The sequence below is a fragment of the Chelonoidis abingdonii genome, chromosome 1, assembly GCF_003597395.2.
Source record: "Chelonoidis abingdonii isolate Lonesome George chromosome 1, CheloAbing_2.0, whole genome shotgun sequence".
Classification (NCBI taxonomy): domain Eukaryota; kingdom Metazoa; phylum Chordata; order Testudines; family Testudinidae; genus Chelonoidis; species Chelonoidis abingdonii.
In genome coordinates, this window is record NC_133769.1 from 269,006,566 (window position 1) to 269,030,584 (window position 24,019).

At 41.5% G+C, this 24,019-nt stretch overlaps 1 protein-coding gene across 1 annotated transcript in view; it reads left to right on the forward strand.

The window, feature by feature from the left end:
• The first annotated feature begins 2,012 nt into the window (after positions 1-2,012).
• FGF14 (fibroblast growth factor 14) overlaps positions 2,013-24,019 on the forward strand; it is a 692,658-nt gene continuing 670,651 nt past the window's right edge. Inside the window, exon 1 of the mRNA XM_075061506.1 lies at positions 2,013-2,858. Within this exon, the coding sequence (XP_074917607.1) occupies positions 2,651-2,858 (208 nt within the window). The 5' untranslated portion in view covers positions 2,013-2,650. The remainder of the gene's footprint in view (positions 2,859-24,019) is intronic.

Sequence of the window (24,019 nt, forward strand, 5' to 3'; positions counted from 1 at the left end):
TGGGCTAGATGGATCTTTGGGTCTGACTCAGTATGGCTGTTTGTATGTTCTTAGACACATATATCTAGAGATGTGGATTTAAGTGCTTAATTTTATACAATCACTTCTGAAAATGCTAGCTGTTAACTCTGTCTCACTTTCCGCATCTGTAAAATAGGGATAATAATATTTAAATACCCCTCAGAAGAGATGTGACAGTGACAACTAAATAATTAATATTTATACAGTTCTATATAGGTCCAAAATCTCACCAGAATGAACCCTAAAGCATTCTAGTGACTATTTCCCAGAACCTCAAAGGTATTTAGGTGCCTAGATACCTTTGAGGATCTGAGTCCTGGGAACAATTAGCTCCCAGCTTATTTGCCCAAATATCTATTGCAAAACTTTCCTAAACATCGACAACCACAAGCAGAGCCCAACACAAGCAGCAAGAGTCTGGGAGGGCAGGAGACAGGATCTAAAGTCTCAACACACACTCTTTACAGAAGTTATTATTGTGCCGATTTGACCAGAAAAAACACTGAACTGCCTGGGTTTTAATTGATGGAAATATTTAGAGTGACTTAGAGTGACTTACTAGCTGAAGACAGAGTTTGTGGTTAAAAAAGAAAATTAAATGGTTAATTTATAGAGTGATATGAAATATGAAAACCTGGGCACTTGTCTTGGAAAAGGAGGACTTTGGTAGAGGGTTGGAGCTGGGTGGAGGAGAGGAGAGAAAAACTCTCCATTCTCCTCTCATATTGCCCTCTCATATTGCCTATACATTTTCCCCTTCACTCTCATTCTGATCTCATATCTCTGCCTCATTCTCAGTCTGCCACACTTACTCATTCTCTGTATCACATCTCCTCTAACCCTTGACTCTCTCCAATACCCAGATATCATGTAGTGCTGCAGCAAAGGTGAGGTCGAGAAGCATGGGCATCAACTTCCAGTCTGAGTTAGTAGCCACTGTTGCCAGACACAGGTCCAGTTGCAGTGCTCACAGACACACTTTCCACAGCAGTGCTCAAAGTCTCAGACCTCATACAGATCCCAGTCTAGGCATTACTGGGGGAAGGCTGACTGGAGGGTGATGACCACTGGAGAACTTTATAAGGGGCTGGTTGCAACATTACTGTATGATAAACCTAGGGGTGATAGCTGAGTAGCATATGCGTTCACCCAGACCTCTGCTAGTTCAGGGCACTAGTGTATTGCTGTTATTGTTTACATTGTATTTATTTGTAGCATCGAGGTGCTGCACAAACACACAGCAAAAGGACTGCCCCCAAAGGGTTACAGTCTGCTGGGGTTTGCAAAATACATTTGACACAAAACCCAGAGAGACAGACTCGGGAAAAGGAGCTATTCCTGGTTTTCATGAGCACAGAGTTAATGCAGTGTGGGATGAGAGCCTGGTGGACAAAGTCAGGCTTGGTGGGGGTGCAGGCTTGTGTGGGGGGGGGATAGGAAGAGAGGGTGGGGAGAAGAGTCAGTAATTTTGAGGAAGGTATGGGGAGAGGGGAGTTTGTGGCAAAATTTTTACAGGCCTGGCAAAAAGAAATCTGGAGGCTGAGCCTGACCAAGAGAGGTTGCCTATGGAAAGGGCCCCTTTTTCCTGAGTTGAGCTTCTGGACCAAGGTTTTTCCTCTGCCATCCCCTTAAGTGACAAGGGTCTGCAGACAGGAGCCTGCCTCTCTCCACTCAGAAGGGATGCCAGTTTCTTTTCCTCCCTCGCTGGGGGATGGGTTTCACTTCACCCAGGTGTAAAAGTGGCAGAGTGTGACCATTATTTTAAGCTGCAGCAAGGGGAAGGCAGCCCAGACAGACTGGGGAGAGGGCGGGGGAATGGGGGACGAGGAAGGGAGGAGGGCAGGCAGAGACTGCAGTGACACTGCCTTCCCTGGGCTGGCTGAAGCATCTCACTGGTGACAGGCCTGGAAGCACGTGGCTACGTCATGGAAAGCCAGTCTTTCAATGCAAATTTCAACTCCTCCTACTCTATCTAATGCCTGTAACTCACATCCAAGGCTCAGGAGCGAAATCCAGGGAGGGATCTTTTCCAAATGCACACGGGTGTTGGAAGCAGGGAGAGTGAGAGGAAGGAAAGAGATCTGTCTCTCTCTCCACATACTGTGATCTTGCTAAGGGCTAGATTTGCATCTGTTCTGCAGGGTGATTGAGACCCGCAGGTGCAATAAGATTACACAGATTACCGGGATTTGTTGGTAAAATCAACACTCTAAGAGGGGAGTATACATCTTCATCAATCAGACTTGATCTGGGTGGTCGTACTGGTTGTGTGTTTTTTCTCTCCTAGGGGCAGCAGAATGGCAGTCTTTCAGTAGGATGAATCCTGTCTTGGCTTTTGTTCTGCAGATCCACCCATCCTCATAGCAATCGAGTAACAGGCTATGGTTTTCTCTTTGGGGATCTTTTGTCTCCGCTTAGTTATTGGCCTCAGCTGGGATTTCTTTACCTTACTTTTCGTTTGGCTTCATGCTGAAAAAGGATTTCTGGTTCACGCTTTTGGTAATTATTATCCAGTGTTGATCTAGGGGGATAACCTGGCTGCAAAAAGCATCGATTGAGAAGTCTCAAAGAAATAAAGCACGTGAGGAAAAAAAAAACTGGGAGAAGATCGGAATATAATTATTTTTCTATGGTAAAACTGGTGCCCCTCTTCAGGAGAACTGATCCCAGCTTATTATTATGCAACCGCAAGGATCTCTTCTTTCTCAGGGTGTATAAGCTGCTGGATTGCTTTTCGCCCAAATCAATGTGGTTTCTTTGGAACATTTTCAGCAAAGGATCGCATATGCTGCAGTGTCTTTGTGGCAAGAGTCTTAAGAAAAACAAGAACTCAACTGGTAAGCAATACATTGCATCGCATTGTTTTCCTTTGATGCTATCCTGTCTGTTGCTCATTGAGCTAGCTCTGCAATCCTGCGAAGGGGAGAAAGGGAAATATAACGAGGCCGGTACGGACATCCATGTGAATATGTGTATGAAGGAGCAGTTTTAGATTAGCTTCAGCGACGATGCAAATCCAGGCTGCTTCTCTTGGTTTCGGGGGGAGGAGGGGTATGTCCAGAGAGAAGGAAAGTTTTATATTGTTGCCCATTTTACCGAAGAGGAAAGATTGCCATGTTCGACCAACCCTCCCCCTAGGCTCAGGTGCAGCTAGTTTTAAGAAGAGGGCTCAGGGGCTCTTGGCTGGTATGGTTAGTTCATGTGCAGGGGCTATGCCACTCGGGTCCTGCCCAAGACTTTCTGATTAGCTTGTACAATATTCCCACCCAAGATCACCTTTCCCGAGTGAAATACAACCTCCAAAGCGCACCATTCTGCCCTAGCGCTCCCTCCTCCGGCACAGACCAGGGGGTACTTTCTTGTGCCTCGAGAGAAACTATGCCGAAGTAGACGGGCCCACCACCAGCAGCAGAGGCTTGGGTGCTTTTATTTGTTGTGTATTTCTTTGCTTCGCGTCTCCTTGATGACCACCCCCACTCCACACTCCCTTCTCTGTGTCTGTTCTCTCCGCTCTAGTGTGATGGTCATGGACTTCCATTCTAACAGGCTCCAACGGGGAAACTTGCAGTACATTACATAAGGAATGCAAATGCAGGTGCTTTGGGCAGCCCGATCTCAGCCCAAGGGGGCACTTCCCTGCTCCCCCTTCTCAGTGCTTTCTGTTGGCCAGCAGGGTGGGGGAGGCCAACTCTCCGTCTTCGGGAGAAGCAGCCTGGCAGGGAATTACCAGCCGCGGGAGGAGAGCTAGAGCCCAGGGCTTGTGTTTGCACGAGCGCGTCCATCATTGCGCTCGCTTTCCTGGGGTGGCGGGCTGCGCCTGCAATCCCTGGAGAGCGCGAGCGGTGCGGAGCCCGGAGATGTGTGCGTGCTGCTGGGGAGGGGGTGGGCGGCTGGCTGGCTGGGTGTGAGCGGGGCTGGCTGCCCTGCAGTGGCAGCTCCAGACGCTGGCACTGCAGTGTAGTAGATCATAAGCTCCCGCTGCCTCCCTGACACCCCAAGCAGCAGCCTCGGCGCAGGCAGCGGGGGCCCAGCTCAAAGCAGGGCACAGAGCCCCAGATCGGCGCCCAGGCGGGTTGTCAGCTCGGGCTAGTGCCCTAGGTGCCGTGCGCTTTGCGGCAGCGGCAGGGAGCAGCTCCTTCTCCGCATACCAAAGAGGCCCCCCATGCCCCAGCCCGCCGCCGGGCGGGGAGAGGCAGGCGGAGAGCCTCCCGCAGAAGGCTTGCTAGTGAGGGGAGCGCTGAGCCATCTCCTTCCCGCTCGCACGCACTGCAGTGCGCGAGCCTCCCCCTGGCGCGGGGAACTTCCAAACCGGGCAGCAGCCCCATGGATTCCCGGGCGGCGAAAGCAAAGCAACCTGCTCGCCTCGCCCCATTCCCCTCCCTGCCAGGGGAGCTCCCAAGCAGAGGCAGTTCGTGGCCACTGACAAACTGACCTTCTCCCCCCCCTCCCCCGGCCTCTACGTGGCGATACCGTTAAGGTGACAGACAGGTAAGAACAAGAGACTTGCTCGCCCAAATACAGGGGGAAATGAACGTTTTGGGATAACCCTGCAAGCACAAGAAATGCACCTTTCAGGCCAGTTTTCCCCTAACGGGTTCCTGACCCTTTCAAAGACAGAAGTGTTCCTGGGCTTGTTTCCAGACGTTTCAGTTTGCAAAGAGTGGAGTTGCCTATACTGCCTAGGTGCCAATGTGTTGCATATTCCCTTTAGTGGGGAGAAGAGGGGTTAAGAATAGTCTCTGTGGGGAGCTTAATGATTTGAAGTGCTTACTGAAGCACTTGCTTCCCCTTACTCCCTGTTTAAAAGTGGTCTGTTACACTTGGCCCCTCTTCCCCTGCTCTGGGGAAAATACAGCAGCGGCTTTTGATTTTTTGCTTGTTTTACAAGCATCCCAAATGGCACAACATAATGTCAAGTATCAGTGGGTAGCCCTGTTAGTCTGTATCCACAAAAAAAACCAAGGAGTCTGGTGGCACCTTTAAGACTAACAGATTTATTTGGGCATAAGCTTTTGTGGGTAAAAAACCATGTCATCGGATGCCTCTGAAGATGTGGGTTTTTATCGATGAAAACTTATGTCCAAATATCTGAAGAAGTGGTTTTTACTCACAAAAACTGATGCCCAAATAAATGTTAGTCCTTAAGGTGCCACCGGACTCCTTGTCACAACTTTATGTAGCAATTCACATTCTAGTTTGGGAATGCTGAAACATTGGGCAGGGAGGTGATGGAATAATTCAAAGTGTGGCCAAGAACAACATCAACAGGTGTCAGTTGCTTGAACTTTACTCCGTTAATAATACAATCCAAATTAGGGGTTTCAAAACTTGCTAATGTGTACTTTTACTACTGTATTTCAAGCCGTTTTGCTTTCCAAAACTTGCCATCCTTTCCCCTTGTTTCTGTAATCTTTTTGTTGCAGGGACAAGGTAAGTTTTTTACTTCTTTTCTTGCTCCAGATAAAGTCTTTAAAATGCAAGTTTGTGATCCCAAGGTTCACTGTTCCTAAGAAATTATTTGATCAATTAAGATGAAATCTTGTCAAACTCGCCTCCCCTCCTAATTGTAATAAGCCCAAGAGAAAAAGACTGATCATTCATCACTATTTGTTATTATGACTCAGAGGAGATAAATAGGTTATGATTCTAACAGAACTACTTGGCAGTGTGCAGGGAGTGGGATTACCACAGTGAATTTCTTTGTCAGTGTCTGGTATACCACAGCAGTTTAGATATTAGATTACTTCTTGTCCCAAGCTTTAAAGTTTTGTAGTCACATTCTATGGCCTATTAGTCTGTAGCTGAGTTTGCAACCTCTGTAAGAATGTTACATGCTATAGGTATGTTTGTTTTTAAGCTCCTGAGGTTAATATCAGAAATTTGCAAGGTATTTTGTTATGTTCTAGCTGTTATTTGTGTTGTGATTAAACATAACAAGCATCAAATTGAGCACCAAAATATCTATTATCCATTCAGTCATGTTTTGTGATATTGTGGTCTCTGACTCTAGTTACTGATCCAACGAGATCTAAGTACTTTTCATTCTTCTATGACATAAACACAAAAACAGAGACTTAAACCAAAGCATATGCCTCCACTCTAAAATCCCTTTCCAGAGTAAAATTAAACAATCATTGGCTACTTGGAGAGACTATTAAACACTAATCTTCTTGATTAGATTAGTTGATATTTTGGTAATTAATACTGCTTACTGGAAACTGATTACTGCATTGTTCTGGGTGTAAACTATTTGTTTCCTCTGTCTTTGCAACAGACCAGCTCTCCCATGTTTGTTCCCCTCCTCTTCTTTGCCTTTACTCTGATCTCCCTTTGTGGCACATGCACCACTCTCTTGCTCACTCACAAATTTTAGGGCAGCTCAAGTCATTTGATATACTCATTCTGAGCCCATCCCTACTGGCACATTGTGTGAGAATCCGCCACATTGCAAAGCGTGGACTTACCTGCCTGTCATTGTATTGACTCAGATGCAAGCTTTTAATAAAGGGTTGGGTTCAAAGGATGAATGGTAACAGTTCTGTATGGAGTGCTAAGTGCTGAATAAAATGCACTGGTGAGTGTTTGAACAATTAAGATCCACTGGTTGTTATGAAGCATGTTTGTCACTCTTTAAACTATTTATCCCTAAGAGAAGCTCTGTTTCAGAAAATGCAGCCGGGACTGCACATTTTCAAATATTCCTTTCTTTTCCCACTCTAATTGTAACTCCTCCCTTGTGAAATCCATCTCCCAACTTCCTCCTGATCAGGACCCACATGCTCCATCCCAGTTTCTGTTATTTCCCGGTGAATTCTGAAGCCAGCCCTTCCATAGTTATTGACACAAGGCATCACTTCAGAGAAAGGCAACATTAATAAAGTAAAGGACTGCTGGTCTAGAGAGAGTTGTACAAATCATGTCAGTATCAGGTCAGGAAGTTTTAGCTTATCTCTAACAGGACAGGGAAAGCTAAAGAAAATTTGTGTTTCAAATTATGGATCCTGGGAAGAGGAATTGTCTTTGTTTCCTAAAATTGCATGACTGTTATCTACTTCACATTTCTTGTAAGAGAGAAAACTGTAGAACTCCTTTGACTTGTTTTTACGTACAATTGAAAAGAGTTTTCCTTGTTAGCTTTTTAAAATTCAGTAAAACACATTAACTGACATTTCTGTTGTCTGTCAATAATGTAAACATTGCAATCTTTTTAGATTCACAAGGCCTCATTCTCCACTCCCCTGCTGCTTGTGTAGTCAGTTCCCTCTAGGCAAACTGGATGCTACCATTCTAAAGTGGTAGAAATGACTACATGAGGTGTAGGGAAATGGAGAATCAGGGCCTAGAGAACATTTTATACTGATCTTGGCCATAAAGGCCTGATCCAAAACCCAGTGAAGTAAATGGGAAGACTTCAATTGACTTCAGTGGGCTATGGATCAGGCCCTAACTGTGCATATGTTTGATTAGGTGGTGTATTGATTATGGAATTATTTTAAGGCTTGAAGGATTGGTAATGGGACATTTTTCTAACCTCTAGGCTTTTGGTTCATATTTAATTGAGATTGTCAGTTACTGAAATTTGTACCATATGACAGCTGTTTGGGTGTCTATGGGAGATGAGTTGGTTGTTTCAGTCCTTTTCCTAATGCACAGGGGTTTCCATCACAAAAATCACTATCATGTTTGCCACCCTTGTTCTCGTCTCAGCAGAAAGAGAATGTATTAAATGTTCTTATCCGTTCTTTCCTATGAAGAGGCTTCTCTCCAGGTTAAATTCAAGAGAGATTGCTGTGGGAGAGCTGGCATTACTGTTTTATACAGACTGTAAATATTTTGAGGATACAGAAATTTAGTTTCCATTAGCGTCAATCAAGGACCATTCTCAAGCCAATATCCACTTAAAAGAAAGAAAATGCCAACTGCAAATGTTGAATCCTATCCCAATGTTGAAAAAATGGGATCTCCAGACAATCGCTTGATAACCTCTTTCTTCATCCTCCCCTCCTCGAAAAATACTGTTCTTTAATAATTGCATATTGTTCTGAAGAAGTTTATAAACATAACCATGCACAAATAGAGTTGTTTAAAACAGATTTAGGCTCTGCATTTTACAGGCCTATTGTGTGTCATTGTTTGAGTTATAATTAAGTTAGGGTCAGATGCTGCAGCCCCCTTACTCATAGAAAACAAACCACCCGCTAGAAACCAAAGGGTGTTTTGCCTGTTAAGGACTGCAGGATTGGGCCCATGGTGTTTCTTTCACATTACAGTCAATGCTGCTTTTTAGTGTTAATAATATAGAATACAGATTCGATATCAATTTTAGCCGCACAGTACATTTTTCTCCAAGAGCACTCAAATGTAAAATGGCCTATTTACATGTATCTCACCCACTGACGCTTTTGCCCTCCATGGAATATGTTTTCTGAATTTATACAAATTTAATTTTCTCTGATCAAAGTAAACTGCATATTATACTTGTTAAAGGGTGAAATATATTCCTGCTCATGAATCTTCCTATATGACACATATGCTTACACTTAGTTCAATGTCAGTTAATGATATGCCATTTATAAATGAATTACTGTTTAAAGGGATCATTTGGACTTAGGGAAAATATGCAAAATGTATGTACAGACATTATTGGGTTTAATTTTGTAATTATGCATTTTTCATTTGAAGAGGATAAGTAAATTAAATATCTATAAGCATGTTAGGTTCATCAGTTTGGGGGCAAAACGACTTTTGACTTCAGATCTGAGTAAGGGTTGAGTAAGAAATTCAGGATCTGGCCCTTGACAAAGATCCATTAAATGTCTGTAAAAATATAACCGGAAAAAAAAAAGAAGTTATTTGAAGTGGAGAGATTTTCAGAAAGACTTCATTTACCTTTTTAAAAAAAGTAATAACCTTTCCTGCCCTCCCCTCAAGTAATATGTTCTGTAATTTTCTTGTACTTACTCATCTTGGACAATGAAGTGTTGCAGCAAGTTGTCAGGTAAAATAATGTGGCTGGATTAAAGATATGACTGTGCTGAAGTAGACTACATTGGATCTCTAGAACCATTAGCAAATTCAGAGGTTGTGGGTATGAAGCCTACTAGAAGAGAGTTTAGATGAGGTCTGTCTTGTCATCTAGGAAACTGGAGACCTGGTTCCATACTTGGTTCTGTCAGTGACTTCCACTGTGTTTTTTGGACAAGTCATTTAACTCCCCCATGCCTCAATTTCCCCCTCTTTAAAGATACTAAACAGTGGCTGAACATTGCGCAATTGCACTGTTTTTTACAGCTTCTTCTGAATTATTAGGTATCCACAGGCAAGTTACCAGGCCTGATGGACCAATAGTATATCTGATAGCAAAATTTATGTTAACTTTAATGTTTTGTTTCTGTTTTTCTCATCTATGAGGAAAAAAGGGGGGATCTAGTGTAGGAATTCAACCACTAATGGACCCAAACCTACAAACCAGGGTGTAATTCTTAAAGCTGTGCAGTGCCACTTACCTCAAGAGGGAACTGTGTGTAGTAGTAAGGCAGTATGCTAGGAAATAAGGTTTGCAGGATTGGGCCCATTAAATTTAGTTCGGAGAGTGTCTGCTCCTTGTGAGGAGTGTGATTTGAGTGTTAGAACAAGTGAAGAAGTGAGAAATGACAAAATGAGTGGGTGGCCAATATTTTTATCTCCAATCATGTGCTGAGGTGCTGGATTTTAAAAACTAATTTATTGTGTTGTGGAGCTGGATTCAGCACAGTACTGAGCCGCTCCTGGAGATGCTGAGCATCCTAAACCCAATGGGAGTTGATGGTGCTGGCCATCTTGTAGGCCTGAGTCCACAGTGAACAGAATGTAGGTACATAGCCTATTTTCTTTAAACTACTTGGCACCAAAGGTAAATACAGTATTCATAGTAAATAAAGTCAGTGCCATTATCCAGCACAGAAACACCCCCTTCAGAAGAGAACCTTGTCTTTGGAGTGAAACTTCCCAAGAGTCATTAAGTGAAAGCCTTTTAATATCTATATATATATAAACAAACAATATTGTTTTTATATTGCTTTTAGCACATCACATTAAAAGTATTGATTGCCTAGATAGCTGATGTTTAATGCAAGCAGTTGCAGATGTGAAAAACTTCTTGAGAAGTCAAAATAAAAAGGCTTACTGTAATAAAATTCAGCAGACTTGTTTAGGCAACACACTGAGTTGGATATGCATCATCATTTTAATTAATGGACTCTTAAGATAGAATGGAATAGTGCTGTGGAATAGCAGCAAATGACAGACAACTGGCGATGGAAATTGACAGCATGATTTTAACAGCCATACGTTATTATTTTGACTTTTTCCCCCAATTACTTTCATTTTAATTGGAAAATGTATGAGGAATTTTATTGAGCTATTTTAATATTTGCATATGAAAAGTAATCTCTTGGAAATTATTTGGCTTAATCAATTTGTGGTGTTAAAATTAAATAGGTCCCACTTGACACTAAAATAGTTCCAAGGTTAAACATTTTAACCTTGTTGGAATTGTTTTTGGTTTGCTATGAGATGGCGATACAGGTCAGCTGTAATCCTGTAAGAACACTTTGTTCTAGGTAGAGTCCAAGAAGGCCTGTATTTATGTGAGTAGGTACAATATTAGACTTGTCTATTGTGTGGAAAGTCATAATGAAATCAAATATCAACTTGTCTTTTTGCAGTTTTACAGTCTGAAAGAATATCAATTCTGTAAAATGCTGTGTGGTACAAAGGGCTGCACAAATATGGTACACATACAGAGGGCCCTCCAGGGACAGATATCTCCCTGCCCTTGCAGAGGCGAAGGATGTTTCCTCCAGGGAACCTTCTGCATTCTTGGGCTGCCGCAGATACAAAGACGTTAAGACACCTCACTTTCTGCAATCCCCACTCTCTTCACCTTCCCATTGAGGAGCTGGGGCTTCTCAGGGTTTGGGTGACAGGGATGAGGAAGAGATGAACTAGTACCAGATGTACAGTCCCCTGTATGGAGATCTGGTGTGAAATACTGGTCCCACTGAGATCAATGGAAAACCTGGATTTCACCCCGATTGGGAGTAAATACAGCCTGAAGCTGTATGATTAACTCACTGAGGGTCTACTGAGGGTAATCCAGATGGAGCTAGCCAGCAACAGAATGGCTGCTGCTGTAGCCATTGGGCCATGAGGAAGGGAGACCATCTGTGTATGTAGACTATTACTACTTCCACAGATCTAGAGGAATCTAGAGGATCCTCAAGATCCATATGATTAGAAGGCATCATCTCCTGCAAAATGTTCCCCCGACTCCTAATTCCTTTCCCTTTGGGGCATGCTGTAGGAACTATTTGTGTGTGCAAAGATCTGCAGAATTGAGCCCCAAAGTCACATAAAACATCCTGGATTATGGGATGGATCAAGCAGAAGGAAGAGGCTACTTATAAGGGCAAAAACTTCTGTTTACATCCAGATTTCTTGGTACAAGTCATGCTGGAAAAGGAAATACTGAAGAATGCCATTGTACTTTAATGAGATTTTGAAATGAAAATGTTAAATTTTTAAGCTTGCCAGTGCATGGTTGTGGTTCTTCAGTAAATCTATTTTCTTAAGCATGTCCCATTTATGCCCACTGCATTTCAATGCTGTAGACTGAATGCACAAATGAATGTTTCCATCTCTATCTGGCCTTCGAGAAATATCACACAATATTATAGTACTGGTTGTTGGTAACTTTCACAAGTTCATTCCTTTTTTCTCAGTTAATTCATTGACTTTGACAAAAGCAAATGGTAACTAACAGTAGAAAACTTAGTGCAAGTTTTAGCAGAAGATCATGAGGAAAGACTAGGGTATAGGGCTTATCTAAGGAATAGGGAAACTCGTATTATTCCTGGGTAAGAGTAGATTGTCACTATCTGTGGCTCAGATCCATTAAACTTGTGGGAAGGCACCCCAAAGCTTCATGCCCCTTCGACACTTTTCCCCAGCTGTTCTCAGGACAGGATCTTTTCCCCTCCCAAACCAAGCAGCCTTCCTCCTTCTCTTCAACCGCAGGCACAGGGTTGCATGAGTCTGCAGTTCTAAAGTTTGCTGGTGTCTTGCTCTCTTCTCAGTCCTGTCCCTAGTCTGTGGATCTGGCCTTGGTCCATCCCAATTCCATAGCTTTACTGAAGGTTAACCCTGCATATTTCCCCCAGATTTAGTGCTTTTACTGGGGTCTATTTCAGACAGTTCACATTTCTGTACTTCGTTTTTAACAATGTGGGAAAAAATAGCCATTGCATCTAATTTCTTTTAATATGTTTTTAAGGTCTTTCACTGCTTTATAAGATTCAGCCAATGACAGTGACAGTGAGCTCACAGCAGTGATTGCTGGTGACTTGATTATTAGTGAGAAGAAAGTTTGTGGATTTTCCTAATTTTCTAAGGGTTTGGGCATGAGCTATCTAAATGGCAAATTTCCCACTTTATGCCAAAGTGCTGAAACTGAGTAAATGTGGATGTGCTATGGCGACTGGCACTGATTCCACAAAAGAAAACCAAATCTTTAGGAGAAATCAAGAGATGATAGGGCAAATTCTGGTTCTTTTGTGGATATGCGGAAGGTCTCCAGCGCAAGAAAAATGATGGGCTACTTTTGTGTTTGGGGACCAGGCTTCTGAGATTCTTGTAGAGCAGAACCCTACGCCTCCGCTTCCTTGAGGAACAGGCCTCTGCAGCTCTTCCCTCCGCTGTAACATACTGTGGGATGATCGGCTAACCTTTGGAGCATTTCCAGTGAGTCCAAGTATTTGGAAAACAGCTGACTGAATCCATTTCTCCTTTCTGTACTCTGTAGTACTGAGCGCTGACTGGAAAGTCTGAAACCTGTTGGGGCTGAGGGTTCTCTCTTATCTCTGAGGTTTTTTTCTTTATGTAAACTCTCCCCCATGCGCCCCACAAAGAAATGCCTGCAAGAGTAGCTTTGCAAATCAAACAGTTCTTTTGGCTCTTCTTTTGAACCTATAACCATTTAGATTTTTCTTTGTGGTTCAGACTGGATTGCTAGGTGGTGAGTGAGAACCGTTTGTGTAATTGGTAAATAAGAGGAAAAAGAACAAAGTCTTATAGAGAAGTATGCTTCATGTATTTAAAGTCCCACATTTTTAAGGAAGGCCTAATTCTGGATATTCAATCTCAGTGACATCAGTGGGGTTGAACAAGTGCAACAGACCAGAACTTGGGCCACTGTATCTGTCTGGGTAAGAGCAAAATTCTTCAGTGCATCCATAGGAGTTACTGAGCTTAACTGGGCAAGAAGTCAGAGGGTGTGCATGTGTGATAGTGAGAACTGGCTAGCTGCATCTGATATTATGTTCCCAATTCTTTTTAATTTTGGCATTTTCTTCATAGTTTATATGGAATGGTACAGATAGAGGATTATTGGCCCGAAATGGGGATGAATCCTAGGATTTGTGGGCAATAGAGGATTTGGATATGTTTCCTGGATGAAGACATTCAGTTGGCATGAAGGTACTTTGGAAAATGTTGGCTTATTTAGCACATTGACAGCAAAAATGTCCATCTCAAGAATCAAAATGCCATACAACAGTGAAGAAAATACACTTTGGTGGAGTTCCTGAGGATGCTCAAATAAATATGGTGTAGCAGGGTGAAAAATGTATACTGTGCTGCGCACGTCTAAGGACAATGAGGGAAATCAAACCAGTCTCGAGGACATGCAAATGGGTGTCTGGGGCTTCACTGAACAGTCGTGATTTTAATTTCATTGCCTCCTGAATGCTGGGTGGGGGACATTACATCCCAGATAGACCAGCTTCCAGAAGGTGCTAAGGAGGAGCCAGTGATGCAGATGGAAGTAGAATGTAAGTTCTACAAACCAGGTTAGGAACATTTTGATGTACTGTAGGAAAAAACACTAATGTGCAAGGTGAGTAAATATGCTGAGAAAGGGCACACTTGCTGCAGTCAGTGGGCATTTTGCCATTCACTTCAGTGGCTAGCTCAGTGGATGGAGAACTGGCTTGGTTACTGAACACAGTACAGTACCTGTTAGTGGAAGCAATTTGGGATAGAGGATGGTGATACAAAAGATTGGGACAGAAGATGAGTACAAAAATCAAGGAAAGAGAACATCATGCTCTTCTGTAGTCATGTTATGGGGTGACTACTCCATTTTCACCCTGCAGGGTTTAATGCAGGTAAGATGGGTCAATCGACCAATTAGGAAGCTAATTAATGGGGGTTAGCTGAGCAGGAATAGGTGGAAAAGGCAGATACTCCCAGAGAAAGGGAGGAGTGGAGACTTCAGACTGCATTCACTCTCTGGAAAGAGGTAGGAGGTTTGTGGGAACTGGTAGGCCCAGGAAGAAAAGGAGATCCAGTGGTAGGAAGTAGCCCACAGATAGAGCAGTGAGGCAAGAGAAAGAAAGAGAAGGTCCAGACTGCTGAGCTCAGTCCCTGGGTCTCTGGGTTAGAAACTGGAGAAAAGAGAGGTCCTGGGTTCCCCTACCAGCCACTGGATGAGTGGCACTGAGGCAGTGACCAAGAAGAGTGCCTAGGACTATTAAGGAGTTAAACCTTCCCCGGAAAGGGAGGGAACATGGCCAGTGACATGGCCAGAGGACTGAGCCATGAAGAGGACACCATGGCTCCTGAGACTGTAGGAGGAGCAGCAGGCAGACAGCAGAGACAGAGTGATGATGTGCAAACTGTGGATGGGGTGAGTGTGTGTCAGCCTCAAGCTAATCCCCAGAGTACCAGGAGGAGGCGCCAGGCTGACAGTGAGTGGTGTGCCCTGCAACAAATCACATATAGGAGAATTTTCGGGTAGAGCTGGATGAAGTTGAAACGGGTAACACAATTTTTTATAAATAGTGGAAAAAGCTGAAAAATGCTCTGCTAAAAGAGTAGAGGGTTTTTTTTTTCAAGTCCTGTATGGCTGAAACTGGAATAGTGTGGCATGTTCTCTCCCTCTTATTCTCTGAGGGAAATGAAAGCCAGGAGACAAAAGGAATGGTAAACTAAATAATAAAGGGACCCAAGGGATGTACAGTAGCTAGGAGAGGTTAGAGAAGAACATACTGTTCTGAAGGGAGCTGAGTTTAGAAGCTCTTTAAGCTACTGTCCAACAGAAGAGCAAATAGGCCTGACCTTCAGGGGACACTTTTATGGTAAACATATATTTTTAGAACTGGTTTCCTTACCAGTGTTACTGGTAACAACAAAGATAACTAAATGTGAATGATTTTTTAAAGCTATTTATGCTGTTTACTTCATACATGTTGTCACACTGTCTGGAGTAGCTCATGACCATGAGTACCTGCCTCATGGCAGACGCCCTGAACTGGTGTTGTGTTCTATAATTTAGATTTTACCAAATCAGTAACAAATGTGAACTACTGGATCACTAATAGTTTCACCATGGAGTCACAGATAATCCCCTTCTCCACTCTATTTTGCCACCCAGGTGAGCGGGACTTAGTGATATATAGCTACCTACACCAAAAATCATAAAATATTCAGGTTGCTTCCAGTCCCAGGAGACCTGTCACTTACCCCAGACCAAGTGGTACCCTAGATCTTACACCAAAGTCAATGCCTGTAGCCAATTCTATAACAAATGATCTAAAGGCTTATTAACTAGGGAAACAAATAACAGTTATTTACAGGTTATAGCAAGCAACGGTAAACACACATGAGTTGCAATCTAAATCCTAAGAGTGTACTAGTAGTCTGTCAATTCAAAATGTCTTTCAGGGTAGACCCCTAGGGATCTTTGGTTCAGTCTAGGGTGTTTCTGGGCCTGTAAGAGTGCAGACAGCTAAGAGATGAAAAAATTTCCTGTGTCTTTGTTTTATTTCCTTCATTCAGCCTCCAGCTCCATAGGACAAGCTTCTTTTGCATGTAGTATTTCTAAGATGTGATAGGGCCATTAACCAATCCTTTGAATTGTGGTGTTCCTCATGGCCCATCTAATTTTGATAGTTCTTCTGGACAGGCGTGAGGAAACACCATTCCCATCTTTGTTCACAAGTTTAGAGCAAACATTTTCAAAGTTATAAATCAAAACACAGACATTACAAATAAGATTAATGGATGCAGCAATTTACAAACATTTATAGAGTCTAAACACTAAATACAGTCTTATAAGCACTATAACATGGAACAGCACTAACACGTAAGTGAACCAGTCTGGTCTCCAGCTATGAGTTTGTCAGTTCTTAGCTAATGCCTGCAGACTAGGCAAGAGCTGGCACTTGGCCTAGCCAGCATCACACATGCATTACTCCCATGTTGGGGAATGAAAATATACTAATAAGTTTCACTTTTTAAAAAGAAATTAAGGTGCTCATACACTATCACAATGCTACAGGATTTGGGCTGCAAATGCTGCAGGGAAATGTTTTGTTTCTTTGAAAATATAGTTTACACTGGAACTCTTAAATGTACAGTAAATATATATTTCTATTGGTTTTGGGTTTGTTTACCTTATTTTTTACAAGACATAAAATTTCAAGTGAGAGTTGACATGATGGGTGAAACTGTTAAAAGATATAGAAGGGTTTGTCACTAGAGGAATTTAGATAATTTTTTAGTTTATTCAGGATAAATTTCCCACACGGATACTTCTACACATTTTAAAGCACCAAGTGGTTTGGAAAAAGTAATTCTTATTATTATTTAACATTTATATTGTGGTAGCATCTAAAGGCCACAACCAAGTTGGACCTCATTGTGCTAGTTGCGGTACAAATATGTAATAAATTATTGTGCTCTCATCAAAGAGCTGACATAGAGTGGCCTGCTATACTAAAATGAAAATCAGAAATAACAAAGTAGTCCTGATCGTCTTGTTTGTTTGAATTTTGGAAAAATTCAGCATGTTGTACTTGGTGGAAATCTCTTAATATTTCTCTCCTAGGATGTAGAGGCTACGTTTGTCGGTGAATTCAATACTAACCACTCTGAATGCTTGAATTTAAACACTGTTTGTTTATTTTGTTCTTTCACAACCATTCATTTGCAAATTATATATTCGAAAGAACAAAGTATCAATATTTAGTCTGGGGCAAAGAAGGAGGCTGCAATTAACCAGAATAGATGTTTCTTGTTTTGAATCTTTGAATAACTGCAGTAAGAGGAATTGTGATAAGCTATGGTCATGGCACATAGATTTGTGCTGTCTTAAAGTAAAGCACAGTATGGGTGTTGGATATGGCATGTGAGTATATTACACAGATCTACGGTTATTGAAACCACTAATAACATGACTAACCATTCTTAGGTTTAAAAACAAATCAAACCGTCTAATCCAGTAAACTACTTTTAGTAATATACAACTAAGACTTTCAGTATAAACACTTCTCAGTTTACTAGGTCATTTGGCAACTGTTACTCAAGTCAGTAGCACACTAACATAATGACCCTCATAACTGTCTCAAAGTGCGGGCTCAAATGGGTGTCAGTAACTCCAAGGGAGTTCAGACAGACTACTCTGGGGTTCTCCTAAATACCTCAAAAATCTTGATTCGGTTTTTCCTTTGTAGGCAACCCTTCTCAGATTTGGCTTCACACATGACAGAGACAATTTATAGTTTGGCTATTACTTACAGTGGCTGCCTTTCTGCCTTGCTAGCCAACAGAGCCAGCTTTACTCCATCTTTTGGAAAGCTCCTTGCTAGCAGCCTTACATTGGAAGGCCTCAGTTTTAGATTGAGGAGGCAAAGGCACTAGAGAAAGGAGAGAAAAGAGGCCTCTCGGGACAGTCAGGGATCATGCGGAGTCTACGTGCCATCTCTGGATTTTAGGAGGGATGGGAAATTGTCTTTTCTCCTTTCAGAGAAGGGGCCTGGAAATGCATAAATGTTCCTTTGGATTTTAATTTTTCTGGTTGGCCTAGCTACTTCAGGGTTAGCTGCAGTGCTTTGCCATCCTGTATGTTTACTACCTCGTAGGTCTGAATTTATCACAAGGTTACGGAGTATATCAGATCATGCCCTATGTGACAAAACACAGTAGTGTGCTAAAATGAAAGACAATAGGCAGCAAGACCGAAGCCTTACTCATAACCCAAATCCCCAGCCCCTGTGCCTCCTGGCTCCATTCTTCTTCAGCAGTGAGTCCCCAGATGGATCAGAGGGCCTTGTCCATAGAAGAACAGGGATCTACAGAGAAACTGGATCTGTGCTAATCCACAACTGTTTGGGCAGGTCTTGGGGCAGTCTGAGCCAACTCCATTCTCCTTTCAATCTTTAAGCTATAGTGATTAGTTTACAAAACAAACAGTTCTCATGACACTCTGACTCCAGGGCATTAATGTATAATGCACTAATATAAAACTACAAAAATCCTGGAACAATATAGAACAAGTAGTGAATGAACTATGGAATTTCTCCCTGAGGCACAAGTGTGTTTCCTTTGGGTTTCCCTCTCAAAGAGGATTAGGCTTCTTTTCTTAAACAGAGATTTCTGCACATTCATTTTCTTGTGCTCTATTTTGTATTACACCTCAATGGAAATCAGAAAAGGTCTGGATGGTCCGTGAATAGATTTCAGGAGTCTCGGTGCCACCATTGAGGAACTGGGAAAGCACATTAAGACTTTTCAAAATATCTGCAATCCTTGGCTAGATAGAATGGTATAAAATAGACTCTCCCTTTCAGTGTACTGTCAGTGGCCCTGTCCTGCATTGGTATCCACTTGTCAACTGGTCTCTATGTGAGCACAGGAGTATGTGCTAGTGGACCCCAGTGTAGGAGTCAGTAAAATCAAAGTCTTGCTAGATGTAACAGGAAGCTCTAGGACACTTCTTGGATAATCACTTTCATAAAGAAACGTTAAAAGAAAAAAACTGCAACCTCTTCAGTGCCTTGCTTATGCAAATTAGTAAGCAATCCATCCACTCCCTTCTTTTCCACTGTAAGTGGCATCAACAATTTCTTGCTTAGAGGGTCTTCAGTAATAATATTCTAAATCTGTTACAAGTGTCCTATGACAATTAATTTTCTTACCTAGCACAGAAAGATCTGACTGTTGTTGTAGAAATCTGTGACACGCTCATGTTAAAAGTACTATTCCAAAATGCAGCCCCCATAATATTAATTTTTAGGTTTTTTTTTTTTTAGTTATGTAAGTTTAGAGACTTAATTTTTTTGAAAGGCCAGAGAAGCTTGTGAATTGGCTATTTCTGTGTATGCGGCCTATATATCGTACTTTCACCAATGGATTTCAAAACACACTTTTGAATTAACTATGAAGTCAGAGACTGTGGGAATAGAACATAAAAATCTGGCTAAAGGAGCAGTTAGAAGCAGGGGCTCTGTTGTATTTGATAATTCTTTCTGTTTTCTTTCAAGAAGCCAGAGTGTTTTTGAAAACTCTCATACAGCTCATTGAGATATAGTGGGTCAGGTGCCAATACAATGTTTTTAGAAGAGCTTGTGGGATCCCATTATAGACAGTCTATTTAGACTAGTGGTGAACCCTACATTAACAATTACATTAGGGCTAGAAATCAGCTGTGACTAAAACCTGATCTTTGCCTTCCGTACATCAAAAGGAAATTCTTTTACAGTGAAAGGATGTCGTTAAAGTTTTTACAAGTTCATTTTGTATCAGTATTCAGCTTCTACTCTTTAGTAACAGAAAAAGAAAGTCAATATTTTAGAGTTGGAGAAGCTGTTATTCCACTGTTTTCAAGAAATAAGTTGTAGTTTCTACATTTTCTGCCATAGTTCTGTTAAAGGAGGCCATTCTATTCCTAACAGTTTAATATGGGTAACTAGTCAAATTTTTGCTGCCCCTCAATACATAGTTATCTAATTAGAGATTATTTACTGTTCTAATTAAAAAAGATCTCCCCACCTTTGCTGTGAAATGAAAATGTAACTTGTATACATCCCTACCTTTCCACTTAAACACAAAGAACAGCACACAGTTGAATCCACTGTGTTGAAGTGGTGTTTGTATTTCTGTCCACTCTCCCACACAACTAAAATTCACTAGAAGCAGAGTTTCACTATGACAGGAGTTGGCCTACCTTCTAACATCTCTCTTACTCTCCAACCTGGGATTGGAGGCATGGCCTTCTCATCACCCCCTGCAGTTGTGTATACTACACAAGGCTGCTGGAAGCCCAGATCTGCTGTCCAAATGATGAGCATCTGTAGCATTTCAAGCTTCCCTTTCCTTCCCAACAGCTTTAGGAAGGCTGGGGGCGAGGCCTTCTCTGTAGTCCCAAACCCACAGAGTAGTGGAAGTCTTTCTTCTTCTTCCCACCTCAACTGGAACTGAAGAAGGGCAGGGAAGAGGACGTGCCATGCACATTTATGATGCTATATATTCATAATAATAATAGGTGTGGAATGGACTTGACACTCTTCTGATCCAAGGTTAAGCACCGTGACACTATTTTGTAATGTGAAGCAGGTTGGAAGCGGGTGAAACAGGCTGGAACTGTCACTTGGGTTTACTTGGGGTGGAGGGCAAATCCTGTCCTTCCTGGGGGTGCAGAGGGCACTGCTCAGAACAAAAAAAGGTGAATATTAGTAATAGGAGGGAAGGGTAGGATTTCTAAAACTTGCTTAGGTTGAGCACAACATTTTGCAGAGCTCTGCTTCTACGCCCCACTGTGCAGTGGGGATTTATACTGGGAGGAGAGGTGAAGAGGCTAGATGGGGGAGAGAATGGAGCTAGTATGTCTATCATTATATAGATGCACCAATTGATTCCCCTGTAAGTATACTTAGGATTGTGCTTCAGAGTTTTTGAAGTTTTTAGATAATATTAAGAGTAACCCAAATCCATAGGTGACCAAAAATGAGAAGTATTTCCATAGGTTTAGCTCCATTATAGAGACTCTTTCTAGGTTTTCATTCAAAGAACAAAATATGATGTGCTTAGATTTGCAGCAGAGGTTGCCTTCACTGTGTAAATCAGTGCCCAACTGTAGTATTGAATCTGCAGCTAGAAAGGTTGGAACTGTAGCCTTAAGTTAGGTACTTATCAGTGGAACATTAAAGGTGACCTACTAAAGTAAAGTACAATATTCCAGGAGCTCCCAATATTCACTGTATGCCCCCAGGCTCTTAGAGACAGCTAGTGCATTATTACTGCTAAACTGATCTCTATTTTGATTCTCTTAGGTCCTGCAGCACCCACTCCCATATTGGCCAGTTGGCTTCTGCTCTGTGTCTGGTGATATCACCACAGTGTATGCAAGGGGGTCATCTAGGAGTGCCAGCCAATTGGTCTTGGGTACAATGGATGGTATAGAAGATGAAAGAAGACCTACAGGTCTGCTTTTAGGGCTGAATATCCCTATAGTTTGATTCAGGGGGAGTGGGAGGGTGAACTTGCATCACATATCTGCACTAGAATCCGGTTCTTTACGTTTGCGGGTTACCTTTAATTTCAAAACCTTTTTGTGATCATTTAAATCCTAACTGTATTACAGCACTGATTCTGATGTTGACATTTTCAGGTTCTCATTCTTCTGCTAGCAGGTCATATCACAGTGTTTAAGGTACCAGATTTAAATAAGTATGTAAAACACAAATTCCGATCAAAAGTCCATTGAAGTGAATGGAAAGACACCCATTGACTTCAATTGGCTAAGGATCAGGCTCTGAGATAAGGTCTCCTGTGTTGGTTTGAATAGATGATATTCATCCAATAAACAAAAGTATGTAGATAATGTGAAATTTGACTATTTGGGTCTCTGTGTGTAATACAGCCACCCATTTTCATCAATACTATTATTTTTTTTTAGATCTACTTTAGAATCTCAATAGCTTTAACAATGCATTCAGTCTTGCAAAATTTCCGTTGATTCAATGGGAGTAGGATCAGGCCATATATCTATGTGTCTCTCTGTATTAATCAGTCTGATGTTTGTAACCGTTTGCTATCTTTAAAAGGTATGTTTTTAAATAGTAAAAAAGCAAGTTCAGTTTAGGCAGCTACTGTACTTCAAATTAATAATTTTTACAAGAGATAGAATTAGTTTGTTTTTTCTTTAGTAAATGGAAAATAATATTTTTGCATATTCCTTCACTCTCCCTCTTTGCCTAGTTTCTCAGAAATTGGAATGAAAGCTGTTCAGTTTGTTTTTCCTCTATTTCTATAGGTTTGGACTGTTCCTAGCTATTACTGTAGCTTGATGCTTAGATAAAGACTGTTTTTACTACATTAACTGACCACAATACATCATATTCATATTGAACTGCACATTGTAAATTCTGTGCCACCTAATCAAATCTTGCGCAGTAGCTTTGAAGGCATTGTGGATGCAAAGATGAAATTTAGCATGTAGTGCAATTCAAGCTCCTGTGTGAACTGATATATTTACCTCACATATTTTATGATAACTACAAACAAAATATTGCCTACATGCAAGTTTGATGAGACGTATGCATCCAAAAAGTGAAGAGCCACTGTATTTGTTAGGCCAAATTCACCACTTATGCAAGCAGGTGTAATTCTATTGTCTTCGGTGGAGTTGTGGTCTCTTATGCTAGCAGTGAATTTGGCCCATTCTTTTTAAAATTTCCAGTTCAGGACTGCCCAGTGGGCTAACTCTAGTCATGTGCAGGAGCCTATCTTCAGTTAGGCACCACTATCAGAAACTGGAAGTTTGTATTTGCATGAGATTTAGTAAAGGAAATTAACTAGAAACAAAAGTGAAAGTGGGTAGTGTAGTTTCATTATCCAAACTGAGTGAAATGCAAAAAGTTAATGAACAGCATAAATAATGAAAAGTGAAGTAGAGTTTTAAAAACTTTTCTAATTTCAGTAATTTAAGGTGGTTAGATTAACCCTGGTAGAAAAATGTTCTTACCTTGCCAATGTCCTTTTAAATTAGCACTGATTCATTTTATTTCATTAGTACTGGAGCTAACCTTAGTCCTGAATAACATTTTTTCTTTGTATTGTTACTTTGGCTGTTTGAGTAACATAATGCTCCAGAGATACAAAGGAGGTGGTCTTTTTTGTGTGTGTTTCATATGTACTAATTGTTTTTTTTCATTAAATAAAGAGTTCACAGAAACTACAAGAGCAGGGGCACTACATTCTTTTTCAAATGCATCTTCACTTTTGTAAACAAAAGTGGAACAAGGTCTCCCTGAAAATCTTTTTATGCACAAAAATATGTAGAAAAAATGTCACCGCAAAATGAAATTAGAATTCCAGGTAGTCATTGTTTTCTTTCTCAGGAGACCAAGAAACCTGTTGCTCTAAAGTCCACCACACACTAGGCAATAGCAAGGGATATTATTGTATTACATAGTTCTCATGGCATTCCTCTGAATTATCTGAACCTTTTCTTTTTTCATTAAAATGTAGCCAATGAGTGTATGCTGAATGTCCCAGATGCAATTAAAAAAACCAAAACAAAATGAAATCACAATAATCTAACATGAAAATATATTGTTCACTTGGCATGTCAAGGGCTAGATTATGCCTAGCTCTGTACTTGGTATATCAAGGATGAGATGGTGCCTAGATCTCTCCTCCCCCACCACTCCCTTTGTTCTTAGGGCTAGGCACCGACCTGTTTCTTGTGCTGTGGGCATATGAGGATTAAGATCAGTAGTGCTAGAAGGGGGATAGGGTCAGGGTCATGTCTCTGTTCACCTTGTGCATTAGCCAGCAGAGTTGGGTGGGGCATGCTGGAGGCCATCTAGTATACTGTGTAATAGGATGCAGCAAGACTAACCATTTGCAGGTAAATTATTTATAATCTCTCTGACAGATGTTGACATTCTAATGCCTATTACTTCAGGTGCAAGAGCATAACTAATGATGTTGGGGTTTTAATCTTCCAAATTAGATCTCAAAATCTGAATGATGTGCCATTGTTAACATAGGTGATGTTCAAGAGCAGAAGCAGATTTCCACATCACTGAGAAAATTTACTATTAGCAGCATATTGTTATTCAGAGGCTTGAATGATAACATTTTCAGCTTAGGCAATAAGATTCAGGAGAAGCTC